The sequence below is a fragment of the Pieris napi genome, chromosome 1 (assembly GCF_905475465.1).
Source record: "Pieris napi chromosome 1, ilPieNapi1.2, whole genome shotgun sequence".
In the NCBI taxonomy this organism is placed as follows: Eukaryota; Metazoa; Arthropoda; class Insecta; order Lepidoptera; family Pieridae; genus Pieris; species Pieris napi.
Genome location: NC_062234.1, coordinates 9,728,285 through 9,751,711, shown reverse-complemented (window position 1 = coordinate 9,751,711; position 23,427 = coordinate 9,728,285). Strand labels below are relative to the sequence as shown.

Here is a 23,427-nt window from a genome sequence, read left to right as displayed (position 1 = left end):
CATTCGACTTTTGTCAGCAGTTCACGCTTGACTCTGAGCCCTATTTAGTAATTTTAGTATTTTGAATATCTATTATCGCCTTAGGTTTCTTATTATAGTAGATAATGTTTAAAATAACTATATGCTACTAACATCTGTGGACTACAATTATAAGCCAAAGCTATCTCTGTGTGTTACCAGTGCTGATTAAGTCGGCCATGATGGAATTGATATTATTTTCAACATGGCGCCTAGCCTAGTTAAGAATGTGTGTGTGTGAAAGTGCAGTGAAATTATGTTAATATCGATGGTTTTTAGTGATAAATTTAGTGCATAAGTGAAAAAAGTGTGCTTTAATGCAGCGGTTATCTTATAATGGCTTTGGATTTACGCTTGCATTCTCCAGCAGGCGCGGAACCCGTTGTTTATACATGGCCCCTCACATCAGGTCATGGCTCGGTAAGGAAAGCATTAGTAAAGAATTTGATTTTAACTTGCGGTGGTGTTTAGTTCTATTACTATAATGCCCTGGTTATAGCGCAATATTTATGATCGTAGCTTTACCAGCGGCATACATTTTATTTTGTAAATTGCCAATTATCTCAGTGTTGTCATAAACCTTCCTGACTATGCTCTCGTTAAGTAGTGTTATTACAGACAATAATATAAACATAAAGAACAATTTTGTTTAGTTTTCTTTGACTTTTTATAATATTTAGAAGTTGACTTCTGAATAATCATATCCTTATAAGCAAATAGATGATAACGGAATGTTGAACTGTTCAATGATCACATGGCTTCTATATTTCTTGAGTGTATTGACCTCGTGTTTTGTCAAGGTGTCGGCTTTTTTTAGCTATCTACACCCTACTATTACGTATGTTTAAATTCGTCATAATGTATTTGCGTTATCACTAACTTTAAAAATTAACAAAATATTATTAATTTTAGGCAAGTTCTGTCATGTGATAGTTGTAGTAATGTATTAGTGCTAAATAAAGCCAGGAATGAAATGTGTAATTTATTATTTACTTTTCCTCTATACTGTTTATCAACACATAAACTGGGTTTTGTATGTTTTGTCATTCTCACACCTACATAATAATTACTCTTACTTACATCTACATTAATGAATACTTTTAACTCCATACCTTTTTTCATAATAATTGTTGTAATTATTTTAGAATTTCTCTCTTTAGTTTGAGTTGTAGAGAACTCAAAGCCCGATTTTTTTTCTTTTGTAACAAATAGTATGTAGTATGAATGGAAGACTTTCTTATTGTGAAAGTGAATCAAATAAATAAAAAAAATATTTTTCTTTGGGGGGTGGTTCAGCTACTTGTAACAATTTTTTTTTTACAACAATAACATAAATTTATTACAATACTGTAGCTTTAATTCCTACTATTACTGCAGCTGCACTAATATGTAAAAAACTTTCTATATTAGTTTCATTAATTACTTACCATAGCCTAAATATCTTAATTTAATTTAAGTCTAATAAAGACTATAGAGTCCATTATATATCTACTTAATTAAAATGTTAGACTTATAATTTTAATTACTTTATATGAATAAAAACTATATATTAGCTTTCATAATATATGGATGTGCTTAGTAATCATTTTTTAAATAGCTCTTTATGATGAAAATGTTAATGTTCATATAAAATGCTCAATTGAAGTGCAGAAAATACAATACATAATTTCTTACTTTTGATAATTATCTTATGATCAGTGTTTCACACCTTTCAACACAATATGTTTTTTTCTGTAGCAATCCAAGTCAGGATGATGAATAAACTAAGCTTTTGACCATGGAGTCATGGCAGCTAAGCAGTTGAACTGTGTAACTGTGATTAATAATTTTGAGTTTTTACAGGACAAGCACGATGGGGCCCTGGAGATAGTAGAAACAATAAGGTGAGTAACATTATTTATGTGCTTTATAATTATTTATTTTATTTAAAGCAATGCTATAATACTATATACTTCTAAACAGAGATACAAAATTTGTTAAGCAATTTTCATAATATTCAAAGTGCTTAACAAAATATCTGAACCCTATGTCAGGTTTGGTTTGTTGTTTCGACATTCCTAATTTGTATAGCTCAACTTTATAAATAAAAACATTTATTCTAAATTAAACTCAACTACAAAACTTGTTTTTTAACAATATTGTTATGATTTGTAAAGTACAACGTGCTCTAATAATTGCCGTATTACGTTGCGTGGATGTTTGGTTACGAAGGACGTCCGAGGTCGACTACCTTTACAATTGTTTTGATCAGATTGATAAGTAGTTAAGTATTAACGACGTCAGCGTAGTTGCAGTTACTCCATCAAAGATATGTACTACATTTCTATGTGCAGTTGCAGTGCTACTTGCGTCTTATTCGTACAATTTATGTTTATTAGCCATGTTTTTGAAAACTTGCCATATATGATTTTATTTCTCTATTTATCTATAGATTTTATTAAGATCTTTTTGTTATGAATTCAAGAAAAACGCAAAGGTATAAAACTAATTCTTAATTCATTCTATATATTTGTACACGTGCTGATGCACCTGCTACGGGCCGCGGGGTTGACCTGTTCTCACCTGTAGCGTGTACCAATATAGTCAATACAATTGCAGCTGACGATATTATTTATATAGATATTATTAACAGAACATAAGAACCTGTTTGTCAGATAACAATATAAATCTATTAACAGAGATGCTAGGGAAATAGGGCGCAAAATTATCATTATCCAAAAGAATATTCAAAATCCATATACTAAGATTGCGAAGTTTCAGATTTTACTTTACAGTCAAACTTTTTATGTAATAATTAGTAGGAATTTAAATTGCTTTATCATTTTATTGGCTTAATTTGAAATGTCAAGGACGCCAACTTGATCCATTGCAAAGGTACAATGACCTATAATAATATAATTTATTCATTACATTTCTTACGATCAATCAATCAAAACGTATCAATCTTTTGGAACATTATCGAATACACAATAAACTATAAAAAATGAAATTGCAACATGTCCTTGTGACACACAATTATCTCGATGTAAAAATTAAAGGAAATCGAGTGTTCATAACCCATGTATAGGTGCCGTAAACTGTTTTCGCACTGTACCTATCCGTAAACGATAACAAAATACTGATGAGAAGTAATTATTCTTTATCCACGAACTATGTTTTAATTATACTTTCAAGTTGTGTGCGCTAAACGTACGATTAAATCTATAAAATCAGTAGGTACAGTATTATATCGAAGTACTCGGTGAAACATTTTTATCTATAAAAAGAGAAAAGCTTAAAGCGGGTCACCCGTTGCTACCGAGAGGTCGGGTGGCATAGCCCTGGCGACCTCTCGACATTCACTCACTCGCATTCAATGGCCTTGAAACCTGTCTCTTTGAACTTTCTTTTCTTTTTTTCTTACGTAATTTTAAAACTGTGTTCTTTATCAGATACATTTTAATTATAGAGTTTAGATTATCCTAAACAGATGTTCATCATGCAGAGATATAAAGTAATTCTTACGAAAATTTACGTTATATGTGAACTTTAAGTGTAAATTTGATATAGACACATGCCATGCCTTCTGTCTTTATTTTGAAAGTAGTTGTTGTAGATGAACTACTTACTTTACTAAAACATTATAAATAATACAAAAACTTATTGTAATGTATAACTTCCGCAAGCCAGGTAATATCCATCTGTTGACTACAATTGTATATTTTATACGCCCGTTCACTGTTTTATGATAGAGCCTGCCTTGACCGTTAACCGTTGTATTGTATTCGTCTTCTCGGTTCCCTTAATAAAATATACAAAGGCTTTTTTAAATATGGCTTTATTACTTTTAAACTTCTGTAGCAAAAGTTAAAAAGTAATAAATACCTACTATAGCAGTACAATTTAAGTAATATTTTTGTTAATGTTACATTTATTATATAGGTGGGTATGCGACGACCTGCCGGAGATGAAGGGTGCCTTGGAGAAGAACATCCTAAGCGACTACGACACCCACTCATACGAGAGTATGCGGGCATTATGCGACCGCTTCAACCGCGCTATCGACTCCGTTGTCGCCTTGGTAATTATAAAATTATTTACACTGTACTCTTAAAATGCCTACAACAAATTTGTATATTGAGTACTTAGTAATGTCATATATTATAAATAACCTATGCGTTATACTGCGAGTAGTAGTATTTTATTGCGATGTATTTATGCGCTAAAGTCCTTTGTTATCTTGTCTCGTATCTCTTGTGAACACAACAACGTATATCTGAGAGAAACTAATTACAAAATAGGACCATATGACACAGCTTAAATAAATAAGCTTTAATTGTCTTTTTGCCTTTTCCATTATTAGCTTGTTGAATTTGATAATTTGTACAAATCTGCTAATACAAAATATATAACTCCATTATAAACACATGTTCACAAATAGACTACGCCCTATTTGACCGATCGATAATATGGTGAACTAGAGGTACAAGTTAGGCCGGTGCACTAAGGACATTTGACGACCCCTGTAGCATCGCGACCCCTTCTAGCATATCACGTGGTCACAATGTAAACAATGTTATCGAATCGTGACATTGATATCTAACGCATTTATAACCAGCGTAATATGTGCATTTTTAAATATGTTATCATGGTCCTAATGGTAAAACTTTTAAAATAAATGCATATATCATATGCCGTTGATTAAGACAAAGTCCCCCTTGTGCTTAAGTATTAAAACGTGATTTATTTAAATTGTTAGTACTCATGTAGTTTTGATTAAAGAATTTTCTATATAAAACCGCAACCGCCGCGGATTTTATTTCTAGTTTTTTTTTTCAAAACATTTATGTATAGATAGGATTGATATTTTGCTTTTATACTAAAATAAATCGAAACTTTATGATTAATATTATTAAAAAAGTTTTTATCAGCAGAACATCGAGTTAATGAAACTCACGACTTCTATCTCAAAGTCAACTGCTATAAAAATAAAGAACAACGCTTATCGTTTAAGTTTTATTATTTTTGCAAAACAATGGACTATAAAAATAAACAAAATTTATATTTTCTACCTAATTTGCTTATATAAATATATCGTAAAAACGTATTACAACGATGTTGGCATGATTTCCAAGTGAAAACCGTTCAATGTCATAGTCTATTTATATGAAATAAACTTCCTGGATGACCTGTTCATTTTGTACTAACATTTCTAACGTGTCTCAGAAATGAAATGGAAAACGCAAAGCAGCCGAAAATAATGTGAATTTTACGCGATGATGTCCCTAACCGGCCTAAACAATATTATATGCAAAATCAGAGAATGAATGTGGGGCAGTGAGGGAAAAATAGCGGGGAGCGGGCGAGATGTGAGAGGGCCATGAGGGCCAAAATGGCGTCAGACAACGAGGACGCAACATAACGATCGATGGTTGTAGCCATAGCAGACGGCGCACGAGAGAAATCTATTATTAAACCATGCATTCTATTCGTTACGACGAACATAGAACTTGGTAACAATATCCAAATATAAACAGAAACGTCTTCGATAGAATTAGTTATTCGGGTTGCTCCTTTCCTAATTACGCAACAACCCTTTTATAAGAATGTATCGCCTGGTTAATCATTATCTAGTAATTAATTTCTATAAACACCATTTAGAGATTATATACAATTACAGCGGTTTTTTATTGTGGAATGGATAAAATAACATAGCCAACGTAGTGATATTAGTTCGAAAAGTAGGATCAATACTATATTGTATCGAATAATTCCAAATTCGTTTTCGATTTCCTATGATGTCATTAGAACTGATGACTACCTCGCATACTTAACACGTTCGTTCGTTACCTTGAGTCCGCCGTGTAGGAAGCTTAGTACGTATAACACGTATCAATTCCACTCAAGTACTAGTTATATTCATCACAGTGTAACAAAATTATTACCGTGCATCGTCTTACGGTGCTCACTTTAACTCGTGAAAGTCTTTGAATCACAGTCATCGACATTACCCGATCTTCAAGTTGATTGACCTCTGTAGCGGACATACGTCTCAACTCTCAACCAAAAGTTGCCTTCGTACATTGTTTTAGGAGCAATCTTAAATTATCATAAATATTTATTTATTTCCGGCAATCATAACATTTTTGAATTTATTTCCAATGGGACTTAAATTTTAACTTTGACCTCTAATTAAAATATTACGGGAAATAGTTGAAATGGGGTCTAATTTAAAATGTAATGATTACCAAATTAGGATGTATTTTCGAGAAGCTTTTATTTTTAATAATAAAATAACGCCGCCGCAGACTTGACGGATCCCTGTTAGTAGAGTATATTACGTAAACTACAATAAAACCGAGCTTGTTGAATGCTAAGCTATAATATTTTTTAATATATATAAACTATAAATCAGATTCGTATTAATTTTAATCACAAAGAATTGTTATTCAAATGCGTATCGATTAAAATTTTGGTGCGGGGTCGCATAAGAGGGCAATGACCGTAATATTGAGCGAATGTCTCACGTAGTGTTTTTAACCTTAAGCTTGTATAGATAAAATTAATTTTAACTTTATTTATTCAAATAAGTTATAGTTATTATATCAAGTAGTATTTTGTTATTATAACAAGCTTATTTAAAAGGCTCCCCCACGAATGTATAACAAATATTCTTTTATTCGTTACATGTTCATTGGTACATAGGTTAAGTAGTTCATATAGCTATGAATGATTTGCGTAATCAACGTAAACAAAGCAGGAGGCTAACGCAAACCTCGAGGCCACAACGCCCACAAGTACAGGTTTACATGTCGGGTCTTTTGTATGTATAATCTATATACGTTAAATAGTTACTAGTTGCATTATGCCCGTTAATAATAAGCGATGCTATTGTTAAAAAAAAACACTGCAATGCATATGTATAATAAAAAGTTAGGTTCCTTACTACGGTTGACGTAACAAGCTGTAAGAATATTTACCTGTGTCCAATGTATTTTTATGCTACTGAGGAAACCAGGTTCGTTTGTACTTTTAACGAGTAGAATAATATATCTCATGTATTACTCACACTGACGCTATTGGTATCAACTTATAATAAGGCAGTTTAATTCAAGGTCAATACGTCCTATATTTAGGTCATATAAACTTATGAATGGCAAGATCTTATGAATGGATTTTGAATTGTGCCTGACGGAATACGGGTATGCAACCAGTTTATATATACATATATATATTATTAAATTAAAATGCCTTTCGGAAATAATCGTGCTTTTAGGAATAACTACTAGCCTTAGGTAAATTAGTTTCACAATCAATGTGAGGTCTATAACTTATTGTATTATTGATCCCAAGATAGATTTTGTTAAGAAATATATTATGTCCTAAATTTTTTAAATTTAAGCTCTAATTAATGTTTACAGGAGAAAGGTACTTCACTGCCTGCTCAGCGCCTAAACAAGTACCCGTCCAGAGCATTGTTGAAACACATACTGCAACAAACTTATAACCAAGCCGTTGCTGACCCAGAAAAGTTAAACCAATATGAGCCTTTTTCGCCCGAGGTAAGATTTATGCTTCCACTTTCACTTTTTAGATCACACTTCATATATCACTGGAATGGAATACGCGTAACATAACCATAGATCACCCAAACATATGTTATAAAAATAATATATACTTTGAAAATTATAATGAACAAGTTGAATGAACTCTCCAATAAAAAAAGTAAAGTTTATTATATTTTCTAACTTTATATCTTTTGTTTTTGTATCTGTGATTATTAAAATGTTTACATAACCGATATTGTTTTCGTATCTTTCAGGTGTATGGTGAGACCTCTTTCGAGCTAGTATGTCAAATGATAGATCAAATAGATATCACAGCAGAAGATGTGTTCGTGGACTTGGGTTCGGGCGTCGGGCAAGTTGTATTGCAGATGGCTGCTGCGACACCTTGCCGCATCTGTTTTGGTGTCGAGAAAGCGGAAGTGCCTAGTAAATATGCAGAGGTAGGCTTACATAACTAAACAAATAGTTGATATAATGTATGTCAGTTGCATAGAACATTTTCTAATTTGGTTTCTGTCAGAGTTGTTTAGTATATGAATCTATTAAATTATGAATTCCATTTGCAAATAAATATTATTTTATATACAATATGTAGGAAAGAAAGTTGATATCAATTAATATTTTTTATTGTTAATATATCTAAGAAATTTCAACGCTTTGATTTCAGAATATGGATTCGAATTTTAGAATGTGGATGAAATGGTACGGAAAAAAGTATGGGGAATATAAATTAATAAAAGGAGATTTTTTAATGGACGAACATAGAGAAAAGATAAATTCGGCGACCATAGTTTTTGTTAATAATTTTGCGTTCGGACCTCACGTCGACCACCAGTTAAAGGAGAGATTCGCAGATTTAAAAGACGGCGCCAAAATCGTGTCTTCGAAGAGCTTTTGTCCACTTAACTTTAGGATAACAGACAGAAACCTCAGCGATATCGGGACCATCATGCACGTTAGTGAAATGTCGCCGCTGAAAGGATCAGTCTCGTGGACTGGGAAGCCAGTATCTTACTATTTACATATAATAGATAGGACCAAATTAGAGAGATATTTTCAAAGACTGAAAAATCCGAAACTCAAGGTCAGCAAAAGGGTCTGTTTCCAATCGCATCTTTATTTATTGCTATATTTAATGCATGCTCAGTTTGCACAATAAAATCAGTTTGTGTGTTTGCTAATTACACGGATTGTACCCAAGAATGCAGATGCTTGAAACTTGTTCTATTCGAGTATATTTCCCGTGTGAAGTTTTTTTTCAATTACAATATAATTGGCGTTAATAAAAATATCTTGGGTATTGCAGTCTGTCGGGTAATGGGTGATTTAGTTTATTCTATGACGTTAAGCATACAAAGAGATGAAGTGCAATTGCTTGTTTTGTTTATAGCGAATGACATAGATGCTACAATATTTATTTTGTGTAGGGTATACAAAATGGGTGTGAAGAGGGAGAAAGCAGTAAGAGGAATCTAAGTGCGCCTCCCACTAGGCAATCGACGCCGGACTTGCTCAATGGAAATAGCAATCACAGTACGGGGTCTTTGCCTGAGAGGAGAAGGAAAGTTGCGCGGCCTAGACCGATTAGGTATGTTAGACGTGTATAGGTCGGTTATCGAAAGCTGGCGCGTTCACAGTACTCACACTAATGCAATTTCACTATACAGTATGTTTAAAAATATGACTTTTTTGCCAAGCTATATATTTTAGTCTACTCTGGTTTTAGTAAGGTTGGGTGGGTTGTAAATAAATAAAAATGTGTCAAATACATATAAATATTAGGTGCATACGAGGGTGGATCCAAAAGTTCTAAGCCAGACCAAGAACGTGAAAGAGTAGTTCGTGTAAATAATTTTTCATTTTTCGACATAAGCTCCATCTAGCTCAACACACTTCACTTTTACTTCACTAACTATTCTTTCAATACTCCTCTTAGAAACCCCAGTCGCATCTGATGTCAAATTAAATATAACATTTTTTCATTAAACTGTTTTTATTAAGATGCTTAAAATAATTAAAAACATTGTGCACCATTTTACGAGATTGCTCTGGTAATGTTTAAAAAAAGATCAACATGTACAGTAAAGATCAACATTTTAGTTTGACATCACGTCTCGCGCTTATTCACAGACACTACACAAGCACAAAGTGTAAATGTGTTGAAGCCGCCAGCTTTAGATAACATACCTATAAATATTGTTTGTTTGTTGAAAAAACAGAAAAATTGTTCGCTGCACAGGGCAAGTTAAAAGGAAAACAAAATCAATCAATAATGGTTTCGGGTTGGCTGAGAGATTAACTGCATGACATTTTAAAAATTATCAAGGAAACATGCAGAACCTGTATTAGCCCATATTGGTGGGTTAGGATCTTTACTTGATAATAAATATCAAAAATCCGATAGACGTTATTTTAAGAGTATGGATAAGTCTTAATTTTTTTATGCTTAAAACTTATATAATAATTTTACTTATCGTATAAGTAAATATTCATCAGAGGTGAAAATGGACGGACGCGTGCGCGCGCAGCAGTAGCAAAGCGTCGCCCGGCGAGACGCTCCAGTGATGAAAGTGATGAAGAGTCCAGCGGAACTGATGATGCCCCACCAGGGCCTGAGCCCGCGCCCAGGGAATGGGGCGCTCCCTGGGCCTCCTCATCTGATTCTAGTCAGTACACTCTAACACAACGTACACGAACACACCCATATACCTTACAGTACATAATCAGTACTTGTTACTCTATATTGTAATCACCTTTATGTGCACTTTTAAATTACAGTTATAAAAACTAAATAAACATTATTTTATAGTAAAAAAATTAGTTGAAAAAGTCTTCAATGGCACAGGAAATCGGTTTCCATTAAAATTTTACACATTATTATTGATTTGTAATTGAACAAATCTACACTTAGGAGTTTGTGGTTCAATCAACTACTAACATTTTTGAAGTTTAATCTTAATTATAACACACTAAATATCAAATTTCGTTGATATTAAGGTATGTTTTTTAAATGCAAATTGTGTCACAGGATACCCGTTTAACACACCTCGATTTCATCGGATTAATTCAATCTGTTTAAGAGTCGTCGTTCTTTGTGAAACTATTTTTTAACAGTTTGGATTTGACAATTAGATAAGAGAATTCGATGTCTTTCATCATTGTATAGTTAAAGAGACTTAAATTCTGGTAACGAGATCATCCATCCACTTGGCATCCTTTGTTTTGACAGGTTTGTTTTAAAAGCTTTTAAACTGTAAGCTCTACCTGACGTAAAGTATGCTTTTATTAGAATATAATTAGCTCTAACCAGCCTTTTGATTTGTTGCATGATTAATGAAGACTATCTTTCCTTTCCTAAATCTTACTTGAGATTTAACAATACCTATTCGAATAGATTTGACATTAGTAATCTTAGCACATATCTGATATTTTTCAATACGATATTGTTAGGATCTATCAACTCGAAGATTTTCTATACAAGTTGTATGGAAAATGTTTGAGTTGACGTCACCGCCTACGAGCACGTGCTGCTGTTTAGTTTCAAATACGGCCACGAAGCGCCGCTCAAGTTTTCCATACATGAAGTTAATAAACTAGTGATTACACGAATTATTTACGATTAAAAAAAAACTTCGATTTGTAGCTACTGCAACTATTTTGAATAGTCAATCCAGGTCCAAATAAATAATACTCTACGTTCCGCTTCTGTAGCTTGTCACGCATTTATATTGAATAAAGTTTATTGACCAAATAAACAATAAATGTTTAGAAAAAATGTGTAGTACAATCATAATATTGTTTCTTATCATTCATTTATATTTAATAAAATATGCAATCGCTTTTAGATATAGATTATTTGTGTTCATTGTTGGCGTACATTAAGTTCTTTTGCATGTTTAGAAATAATGTTAAAGTACCTATATTGAAGTTTCTTTGAATTCTACAATTTGAATCTAAGGCAATGAAGTCTATTAAAAATGTGTCAACTGAACTAGCAATACTTATTTTTTTTATAAATGAGTTATTGTAATTTAACGCTATACACAAATTGTAAATGACTTTCGCCCTTTTCCTCTTTGGACATTTGTATAAGCACACAAAAATTTAAAGAAATTTAAGTACATTTTTTAAATCTAGGAATTGGGCGATCGTTTAACACAAAGGGAATAGACTGTCTTTACGATATATGTAATGTAAAATTATATAAACATGTGACTGTAAAGTCATAAAATAACATTTAGTTTTTGTGTAACTTGTGAACCGTAGTATCAGGTGGAGTTACTTAAAACTCTTTGCACTTAACGCGAGGCAATTCATACGCAGTCTATTCCCTACATCTTAAATGATTGGGCTTTTGTAATCGCGATTGGTATATAGATCGTCGCGGGCGCAGCTCAAAGCGGAGTGCCAGTGCCGGTGGGGCTCGGAGACGCGCGGCCAGAGCCAAGCGACGCAGAGGTGCGAGGCCTAATATAGCAGGACTGGATTTGTTGCATTCCACCACGCTGGCTTCCACCATACATAATGGCGCGGTGAGTGAATTTAAAAAAAGTTTAACAGTTTCTTGTTTGTTTAAGATCGCTAATCAACTATATTGTGCCACTTCTAGCTCCTTTAGCGTAAGGTATTAGGGTCCTTGGTATATAAAGCCTTACCAGGCTTAAGGATTGACCACTTGCAAGGCATAGCAAGGCATAAGGCATAAACCTTTAAGACAAGCATCAATATTCTTATCTATGTTCTATCGGTCTATGACCTTTGCTGCGTATTTTGATGAATATTTGTTTTTGCACCACCCATAACCTAACCTAATACACTTTACGTGTAACAAACACATGTTTAAAGTATAATAACAAATTTTAATTTCATCGAACAGGTGACGACAGCGCCACCTGGCTGCGTAGAGCAACGTTTATCAGCATTGGGAGTATCCTTACAATCGCCTGAACGATTACATTCAGAACTAGAGATTCCACGTTCACCGCACACACCATACAGTTTACAACTATTGCTCGATATGTTTAGAGACCAGTATTTAGCTTTTATCACGCAAATGAACACACCGCAATACGCCCACGATATCAGACAGCAGATTGATAAGGAGAAGGTATGTTGACAAGCTGCGATTTTGTATTTTAGATTTTATTGTAGACTTTGTATAATTCTTCTCTTTTTGAAACCAGTTTAAAGTTCGATGGTTTTCAATATGGTGCTAAAATTATTATATATTTATTAATAAGCTGTCTGTTATGTTAAATTAAATTAATTTAGTGGCAATTTTATTTATGAGTTAAGTTGCTGTTGGTTGCCCTATATATAGCAAAATAATATATGTATTTAAAATAATACATATATTATTTTGCTGTTTTAGTTGTTGAATAGTTTTTGTTAATATCATTGTTAAAAAGTCGAATAAAAAATAGTTAAACTAAATTAAAATGATTTTAACATTTCAGGAAAGAAACCAAAAATTAAAATCAAGAGCCTCTCAGTTAGATAAACAAATAAGTGTGCTAATAAGTGACAGTGTGGCGCTTCTAAAGGCTAGGATGAGTGAACTTGGTATTCATGCCAATAATACCGTGGACTTGTTGGCGAAAGCAAAGGAAATCGTCGGGAGACATAAGGAGCTTCAGAGTAAAGCTAGTAAATTACAAGCACAGGTCAGTATATTTGGGACAATATAATCAATTGTATCGAATAAAATTACAATTTCTGAGTAAAGACGAGGGTTTCTTCGAGTTATTCAACCCTAACTCTATACGTCCAGATACGTTACTATATAATTTTGATGAGACAAAATGGTTTCAGTTTATTATTATATATCATAGCTTATAGGGTTAGCCATATCTTTGTAACTGTTATATTAGTATGTTACAAAATCACTCACAGATTAAATAAAATACAGATTACATCAATGTTGTACTTCAAGTAGTAGTAAGCTAAGACGACATAGGGAGACACATTACAAAAGAAGAAAACAATTTTAGTACTACATATAAGGTATTATACAGTTAAAAACGTATAACAATACTTTCAGGTATCAAATATAGAAGTGGAACAAGCAATGCTTGTGAAACAAAGGACGTTTGAAATAACTGAAAAATATCGGCAACTGGGTCACATCCCGCCCGACGTCGAAATAACTCAAAGCATAGCGCACGACTGCATATTAAAGGAGATATCGGCGACTCTAGCGCATAGGAAGAGACTTCACGCACAAGTTGGACATCTTCAGAACGAAATAATTCAGATGGAGAAAGCAAGTGAGCAACAGAAAGCAACACCGAGCGTTCCCGTTGCTACCGTTAAGCCTCATACAGTCAATTCTAAACCTAGAAAGTCTAGGGACCACAGATCGAGGTCACAAGACTGGCCCGATGTGCCTGATGTAGGCAAGATTGAAGAACAAAACCCAGAAATTCTAGCTCAGAAAATACTAGAGACAGGTCGACAGATTGAAGCCGGCAAGATCTCAAAACCTAACGTTATAGTTAATGGGTATTTGAAGGATCTAGATAGACACGCGGATCATAGGTAAGTCTTTTTTCTTGAAAGTTTTAAACGTAATTTATTTGTAAGTACAGTAATTACAGAGGCAGTCTGTGAGTAAATTAAATCTCCTGGTCGTTTCATATAATTGTGATATGCTTTATTATAAAAGTGGACTAAAGAGTACCACGCTTGCCATCTTTATTACATGAAAAAAAAAAGGTGCGTGGACTTATGTACGCGCGTAAGAAGTTATACTTCTTTGGCATTATTAAAAATAGTTTTTGATTGCATGCAAATAATTAATTACAATTAAATAATCAAAGACTGGAAAAGGAGTCATTATAGTCAATAAAGTTCAGTTTACATTTGAAAAATTAAATAAAGAAATATTTATTATTATTCTCTTACATTAAGTGTAACATAAATTCTATTATTATTCGAATCTTGTTTTTAAATTATGTCCAATGCCGTAGAATGGGCAACTTCATTCTGTTAATTTTGTGTCACGGTGCGCGCGCATCGTAAACTTTCACTCTCATCAATTTTTCATAACGCGCCTAAAGAATTATAACTTCAAAAATAAATAAAAATTACTAATACAATACTAAAAATTATGTACAAATAATTGCTATAGTTTTCACGTTTATACCATAAAAGATTACATCACAAAAGATACACAAAAGTGACTGATTACAAAAATTGGCCAAGTAAAAAGCTGATGTCGTACTAAATCATAATATATTTTATGTACAGGCAAAAGTCGGCAGTCCAAATCAATCGCGCGCACGTACCGGCACGTCCGGGCGTGCCATTGGCCCGTTCGCCTGTCAAGTCCCAGAAGCCGCTGAACGTGGTCGCCAAAGTCCAAGAATCGCCGAAGGTCATCAACTTCGAAGACCGTCTGAAGAGCATCATCACCTCTGTGCTTAATGAAGACCAGGAACAGCGGAAGGCGTCAAGGCTTGAGGTAATAGTTTGTCTCGGCTTAACTTGTCTTATAGTACTTTCTTTTGCATTTATCCCCACAAATATTGAATTCTTGAATCTCGCTGACACTTGCCCATCAAGAAAGAGAAACATTAAGGACTTTTATATAATTGTGTAAGATGGGGATAGAACCAAGAGAAAATATATTTTATAGAAATAAACATTTAAAATGCTATTTCAAACTAATATCTGTTGCAGTGACTATGTCGCGTAAATTAACAGCCTCGCTACTAACTTATAAAATCATTTATTTTATTTAAAGAAATATAAATTTATTACTTCCACAGCCCAGGCAACCCACCCCAAATCACACGTTCAGCAATGGTTACGTGAGACCAAACGTGCCCCATCAGGGCTATGTACGGCCGCAAACTGGAAACGCCGTCCAAGCTTACGCCCGCCCCATTCGGGATTTACGTGACCCTCGGGACTTACGCGACCCACGGGAAATACGTGACCCAAGAGAAATGCGTGACCCTAGGGAATTGCGTGACCCACGGGAACTACGTGACCCAAGAGACTTGCGTGACCCACGTGATATGAGGGATGTAAGGAGAGAGCGATACGGGTATGAACGCCGTGAGCCGAGGCCGTCGCATGCGCATCACGAGCCCAGACCGCCTGATATGAGGAATCATCACCCCGGACAGCCAGATTATACACAGGTAATAAATTTAAAATTGATTGGCCTGTGTTGGCCTAGTGGCTTCAGCGTCCGACTCTCATACTCTATGTGCGCATTTAATATTCGCTCGGACGGTGAAGGGAAACATCGACCCAAAAAGTCGACAGCATGTGTCAGGCACAGGAGGCTGTTCATCTACTTGCCAATTAGAATAACAATTGATCATAAAACAGATACAGAAATCCAAGAGTGCCAGTCCGATAAAAGGTTGTAGCGCCACTGGTTTATATTTTATTTGAATAAATTTTGGAAATATGAGAATATAATTAAAAACAATTCCAAAAGTATTGAAATACGTTTTTCATATTGTTTACCTATACAATAAGAGTAAATCTATAAATGAAACGAACGTAACATATTATTTTACAGGTGTCCCCAGCAAAACTAGCCCTCCGTCGTCACTTATCACAAGAACGCGTGTCAGGTGGAGCTCGTACCATCGGGGACCTGGTGAATGGAGAGATCGAGCGAACGCTGGAAATCTCCAACCAGAGCATCATCAACGCAGCTGTGCATATGAGTGCCCGGTACCATGAGCCGCCTCAAACACAAACGCATCAGCCGTTAGAAGGTAGTTTTTATTACAGATATTGGATCGTGGCTTACTTAGTAGTATTTTTAACACTATTTGAATTACAACCGCTTAGTGCAGAAGGAATTTTACTCAATATTGAAAAATATATATAAACTTCCTCGCTTTTATTATTAAAATATATATATATGTTTATTATGGAACATAAGATACAGGTATCACTTATTCCACGTCATTAAATTTGAATCTGTAGACTCATCGGCAAAGAAGATAGAGGGTGTAGGCCGAGAGAAAAAGCCGGCGTAAAAAACTCTTGGTACTCTTTTAAAATAGCGAATCATCAAACAACACTTATTTTAAAGCAAATGTCGCAAATTAATTAAAAGTAGTAGTCCCAGGCTCTTTTATCAACTAGATATTCGTTAACTGTATAGTAAGCCTTTTTACACAGCTTTTCTTTAATACATTTCTTAAATTTATTAAAAGGCAGTGATAAAAGAGCCTCTGGGATTTTATTAAAAAAGAGTATCCCTTTTCCCAAAAAAGAATTACTTACTTTAGATAGTCTAGTACGGGGAAATTGTAGCCTGCGTTTGTTCCGAGTATTAACATTGTGCGTAACATACGACAACAACATACTATTCTAATACACTTATCACTATTTTTGGATACATACATAATATTTTCATAAATATATTGAATTGAGAGTTCACGAACAGTGTGAAAAAAGTTAAATAAAAAACCTGAAAAGTAAGAGAAGGCATGAAAAGCTTTTTTTTATTTTGTTCAAATATGGATTTAAGATAATGTTAAAAATTTAAAAAATTAACTTAATTTTACTTCATGGGTTGTAAATCTTTCCTAAGAGTTGATAGATAAGGAGTGTCCCGTGTCCAATTGTGTGAACAAGACTAGGAATTCAAAGTATGCTGGTTTGAATTCCTACCTGTGCTCAGGGTTCTATTTTAGAATTCCTTTCTCTATTCTGGATTTAAAAATACTTTTGCCTTAAAAATAGTGGTGGCAACTTGTATCTATATTTATGTACGAAACCTCCAGGTCTCGCAGCATGTTTACAAGCGCGTGTCCTAGCGTCGGAGTACTGGCGGGGTCGCGCAGGCCAAAACCCCCCTGCACCAGGGGAGGCCGAAGACGCATCAAGGCGAAACACTCCTACGCTTGACCCCCACTCAAATACATCCACGCCGTTGGTTGATGAGATGCCCGATCGGCCCCCAGGTGATAATAGCAATTATGCTGTCTCTATTTATAGCAATTTGCATACGATATTATAATACACTGTTATTGTAATAAACCTTGTTTATTTAGATATCTTAGTTTTACAATTAATTTTTCATTTAATGCATTTGCAATGCGTTATTTAAAAAAATCTACATTGATGTTATTTTCCGGTAAAGAAATCGATTCTAAATTTTCAAAATACATTATTCTGAAGTATCGCTGAAATTATAAAATACTAGCGCAATGTCCCGGCTTCCCTTATATTTCTAAACATTTTGGAAATAAATATATGTATAACCAATACCGTAGTTTTGATGTTATTTATTACAAATATCCAAAATATGTTTCCTGTTTATAGCATTAGGACTCTATAACATTTAGGCCATGTGTACATAGACCAATTGGTTTTAGAAGGCGAGGGCGGTGAGGAAGTCGAGGAGAGCAAATGGCAAGATCGTATCGCGTTCAGGTTTGACCAGATCATATCGTTCGCGTCCACCGCTATGGAGGACAAGCACCGGAGGTCGGACGAGGCGTGTAACACGTCGCCGGACTCGGGAATAGGTCACGGCGAGGCCGCCCGCCCCACGGCTAACGAGCTGCCCGCCCAAGCCGTCCAGCCGACTGCCCCTCCTCCCACACCGACCGATCCGGTGATCACTGAGGTATTTTCGAATGATTACCTATTTAGCATAGTCATATAAACAACATTGGAGTATGCTTTAAAGCTTGCTTTATCTTAACTACTTACGAGTCGTATTTTAGATATAGAAACAGGTCTTAAGCCGACCCAAATAACAAATGATAATCTCTTAGCACAAGCCGTCTGTAATTACTTATATTTGTACATGCTACGATTGTTATATGTAAAATATATAAAATTGTATATTAATCGTGTCAATTTAACAGATTCGAATTGTCAAATAGAGAGTCGACCAATTCTATAAGTTTTATCAATATCGTTAAGAACTAATTCGTTCGATATTATCTTCAAAACTTTCTATATCTTTCTATATATTTCCTAATAAAATGTGCATGTGCGAGCCGTTAAAAAAAATTTTAAATAAAAAAATTAATATTATTGATAATTATCACATATTACACGATTTCAGTCCCTCGTACACCACGGATATTCCTCCATATAACGCGGGGATTTTACACGTTATATTTCTGTACTGAAACATTATAAATGTTACAGTTAATAGATATAAATAATAATAGAAATTGTACAGAAATTTGTACGCACATATTTCGTACATAACATAGTTTTTTCTTAATATTTTCGACTTAAATCCCCTGTAACGAGAAAAGTTAAACTTGAATCATTTGTACATAACGCATTATGCGAGAATACTCCTACAACACGTTTCCTCCACCGTGTTAGATGGGTTTACTGTAGTCCGAAAAACAAATGTATAATTCGTATGAAAACCGGGGTTATTCTATCGTATGTAAGATTGGTGTTAATGTAACTCTGTTAATTTTAATTATAATTATAGGTATATGCAATTGTGCATTTACGCGAAATATAACTAATTTGAGTGTACGACCAACCAGGCTCCAAAAGATAAACCACTCCTTATATGGAAATTGTATTCGTTTTTACAACAAATTCCCAAGCGAAATTAGAGAATTATCACTAAATAAATTCAAAGCCCTCGTTAAACGGTAATTAATCAATAAAGCGTTTTATAAATTTGAGGAATACTTAAATGATCCTAATCCTTGGGATTGATTTGCTCCAGTTCAAACAATTTGTATGACAATACTTGGCGATTAAAAAGAGTGGCAGAAAGTTTCTTGCCAGTTCTTCTTACCCGCTCTACGCCCTTGACTTGCGAACTGGTAGTAAATGTAAATTTACAATTAATTTAACTTGACAATTCAAAAGTGTACTTGGTTACCCACTTTAATAAAGATATTTTGAGTTTGAGTTTAATCTTTTTGTATGTTTAGTGTAATGTAAATAATTTTGTGTAAAATTCTCGATAGGTAAACGCCGAGAGCGCTCCCGGAGAAAGCAACGCGCCGAACGAAGCGCGTTCCCCTTCGCCGCCCACGCACCACTTCAAGAAACGGTTCTTCCGTCGGTCGCGGTGGGGTGCTTGGGGGGCGGCGGAGGGGGCTCCCTCCACGCCCCCTCCGGCGCTCGAATGGGAGAGGCCGCCCATGTGACGCTCGAGCATCTAGCGCCCGAGACTTCGACCGCGCATCGCCTCATAGCCCCCTCTCAGGTGACGGAGTAGCCCCGTCACCGCTCTAGAGCCCGGGCGATCCGGATCACATCGGATTACCCCTCGGACAATCAGCGCCAATGTTCAATTACGTTTTCTTGGATATGCCAGAAAACGCCGCTTGTACCGTGTCGTTTCTAACACATTGATTTACCAAAAATAATATTTTTCATTTTGCGTTGACGCAAATTGAACTGCGGTGTGTAGCACTAGTGAAAACTCGCGTTAAACAGATCGATATAAGAACACTGCCGCTCGGAAAGTCGCGTTTGCGATATGTTGATTAACGATTTTATTTGTTATTATTTTCGAATATATATTGTAATTATGTATATTATTGAGTTTATTTTACGTTTAAGAAATGTAATTATTTAGTGTTAGTTTATATCGTCGTATTCCGGAACGTAGCGAACGATCGCGCGGCGAAATGTATTTCATGTGTTCATTTAGCTCTTAGAATTCGAAATACACAATTCGGTGACTGCTAACGGTTCGTTTTTACTCCGGTTTTGATGGATGTTTGTTGTTTTTCTTTTCGTTTTTGATGTTACGGTGAGTTCTGAATAATGTGAATCATTTCTTTGAGGGTGTCTTAAATTAGATAATTGTATCGTTAACGTTGTAAATACTACTGGTAGAATACTATAGGACGAATAAGCGGTTAGAATAATTCGGTTAAATATATTGTTCGCTTAAATCAAGCTCCAGATACTGCCGTTTAAGCCGCTGCCTTATGGTACATAAAATCGTGATATTTTTAAATAACAGGAACAAAGTCTAATTAGACACGAAGCGAAAATGAATTTTAAATCTTTTGTTGGATTTTTTTTATAATTAAATGTATCCATTACATATATTCCATCTTGTTCATAATTTATTATTTTTCGAATAAGGACGCTCTTAAATTTTTTAAAAGTAATGTATTATAAATAAATTGATAAATTACAAGATTGAATAGATGTAATGGTTATTATATTCATACTTTTAATTAGTCAAAATTGCAGGCGCAATGTCGTAATCGTGCCAAAGTGTATGTCTCTCGAGTTTTATCACGTTGGATAAATCCTCGTTGTGAATGAGTTACAGGCATGTTTGTCACTGTTATTTAGTATTATAGCAGTGATTTTCACTGTTATTGGCACGGTATTGCAATAGCCTTATTAATAGTTCCTCCAATTCGAATGCTAGGGACACTGCACACGTTCAATTGTATATAGAGATGCATTTCTTTTATCGTGAAATGCATTTTAGTCAAGTAGTTGTCGCTAGGAACAGGGTCGACGTCGTTCGAAATAACGTTTTCAAGTTTTTATATTACATGCATGATGTACCGAGTGTAAATTGTTACTATCGCTCAGAAGTATCCGCCTTTTAGGTGTAAGGCTTACCTTTATTAAGGTCATGGATTTCTTAGACATTTTATGTAATAATTCGAAAATCATGTAGTTATATTATCTGTTAAATTTATGGGTTTCTATTGTTTCAATGTGTCTCTTTATGAGACATGGAAATACGCACTTAATGTCTTTTACGATGGCGTTTAAACAAAATTTAATGTAATGTATTAATAATTTTATCTATAAAATTGATACGTTTGTTGTAAATTGTTGCAAAGCTCATTTAACGGGATTTTACATCATAATACAAGGATCGTATTATGTTTTAAGGTTTGGTTTATACTTATTTGTTTCATTGTATTTATTTACTATCGATTCGGAGATATAAAATATTTTAAATACACTTAATTATTACCCTTTGTCATTGCAACAGTTATTTTAGGAAAGATTTATGAAGACTAATTCAGGCTTAATGAAATCAAAATAGATATATACTTTATAAAAATGATACAATAGAAGACTTTGTAGAAGTTGATAATTTTTAAAGTGGACCATTGTATGGAATGGGTATACACCGTTGTCTTATATACATTGAATTTAAATTGTCGTTCGCTAGTTTAGTAATTGCAGTAAAAATAGTGATCATTTTAGCAAGTGATATTTAAATTATATATTTATCATTCTCATAATGCACTTCACTATCATTAAGATAAGGGTTTTGTCATAAATTGATTGTGAAAGTGTTAAACGCTCTTGAATAAAAAGGTGGAGATTAATGTATAAAGAAAGAGTTATTAATAGTATAATGCTTGTTGTACATTAATGGCAATATATACAATAATGTCATTGGTGTATCATAAACATTGGAGTGCACTGGCTTGATTGTGCCTGAAACTCAACAATGCCGCTCCAAACCTCAAAATTACTTATGTATTCGTGTAAGATACTTGTAATGTAAGTAAAATCGGTTCGGAAGTACCATTAGTGTGGTAGCGTTATATTGGCGTTCAATATAGCTTGGCCCACGACTCGAAGAGTGATTGCATTATTCAGTTTTGACTAACTTTTATTTTAATTGGGGAAAATGAGCTAATCAGTGTGACGTTAGTGTCTAAAATAGTACAAATGAGAAGACTTATTGTCGTAAGACTCGGACTATTCATCAATTGCAAAAGCTAGGTTTGAGATGTATCCCTGTGTACTAGTTTTATTTTGTACTAAAAGTTAAAATAAATAAGTAATTAAAAGTGTTTTATTTTATTTTTAAAACTTGACTTATGCATTCGATTTAATTTCGAAGCAGCTTTACAAAATATGCTCGATAAAATCTTTGATATGTATAAGGGGATTAGTATTATCTTTCTACACGCTTTATATTAGCTTCACCTGTATGTATGTATGTAACCGACCCCTTCGGACTCGATTTTGACCCACTTTAAACGGACAGATTTAATTCAAACTTTGTACACTTAAAGAATCAGCGACAATATAATAATTTCATAGGTTTATCTCGAAAAAATAATGAATTTTTTTTAATTCCACAAAGCAATACGATTAAATTAAGACAACACGTATTGCTGCTAGGACTAGAAAGTGGAAAATAAATATAGTTTAAAAAAACTATAAAACACGCTTTTAAAGCACATCAAACTAAAAAGTTAAAAATAATTCTTAATTTAGGCTGAAAATTCTAATGAACAAAAATACTGGTATTATTGTGAAAAAGCGCTCTGTGCCATATTTTTCGTCTATAGAGCAACCCTTACTTTTCAACAGGTGAGCTATATAAATGTTGTGAATTCGGCTACTATTTCTCCTTAGCATAATAAATAAACAACATAGTAGATAACCTTTAATTCAACCTTATTAAATATAAGAAGAAACGATACTGTATTTCAACAAAGTCATCATTGCTCAACTACTTTTGCACAAAGATTTTTCTCCTTTCTAGGCCCTTATATATACAATTAAATATATAATAGAGTCTTGTGTAAAAACGAAGTAGGTAACTAAATGGTTAAAAAGCCTCAATTATGAGAAAACTGAGGAACTCTTGGTTATAAATAAATATATAATATAACTACTCGACATGATTAATATATTAAAAGGATAGGTATTTGTTATATGATTTATAGGTATATAAGAATGTAATATATTAATACATTAGTATTATTTTTGTAAAATAGTATTGAACACACTCTCCCACACACACAAGCACCCTCTCACCTTACTTACGGAGAACACTTAAACACTCCACACCATAGTATAACTACTTGTTAAATAGATTGTACATTTTAAGAGATTAGTTTATCTTTTTCAATGAGCTATGTACTTGATGCTAGATTTTTGA

The 23,427-nt window shown here is 34.0% G+C and overlaps 1 protein-coding gene across 6 annotated transcripts; it reads left to right on the top strand.

Moving 5' to 3' along the window:
* Nucleotides 1–184: 184 nt before the first annotated feature.
* Nucleotides 185–22,324, top strand: LOC125053543 (histone-lysine N-methyltransferase, H3 lysine-79 specific). 6 transcript variants are annotated; one of them, XM_047654946.1, is made up of 18 exons: nucleotides 185–438; nucleotides 1,861–1,901; nucleotides 3,940–4,078; nucleotides 7,419–7,559; nucleotides 7,820–8,005; nucleotides 8,233–8,649; nucleotides 8,993–9,153; nucleotides 10,062–10,231; nucleotides 11,943–12,097; nucleotides 12,442–12,672; nucleotides 13,022–13,228; nucleotides 13,606–14,102; nucleotides 14,814–15,027; nucleotides 15,335–15,712; nucleotides 16,102–16,303; nucleotides 17,324–17,503; nucleotides 17,918–18,171; nucleotides 19,499–22,324. In XM_047654946.1, the coding sequence occupies exons 1-18, from the start codon at nucleotides 355–357 to the stop codon at nucleotides 19,679–19,681; spliced, it is 3,840 nt and encodes a 1,279-aa protein (XP_047510902.1). In that variant the 5' UTR covers nucleotides 185–354; the 3' UTR covers nucleotides 19,682–22,324. The 6 variants fall into 6 exon arrangements, with proteins under 6 accessions (XP_047510902.1, XP_047510885.1, XP_047510893.1 ...); XM_047654929.1 differs by having other exon boundaries at nucleotides 8,233–8,661; XM_047654937.1 differs by having other exon boundaries at nucleotides 186–438; nucleotides 8,233–8,661; nucleotides 17,921–18,171.
* The last annotated feature ends 1,103 nt before the right edge of the window (nucleotides 22,325–23,427 follow it).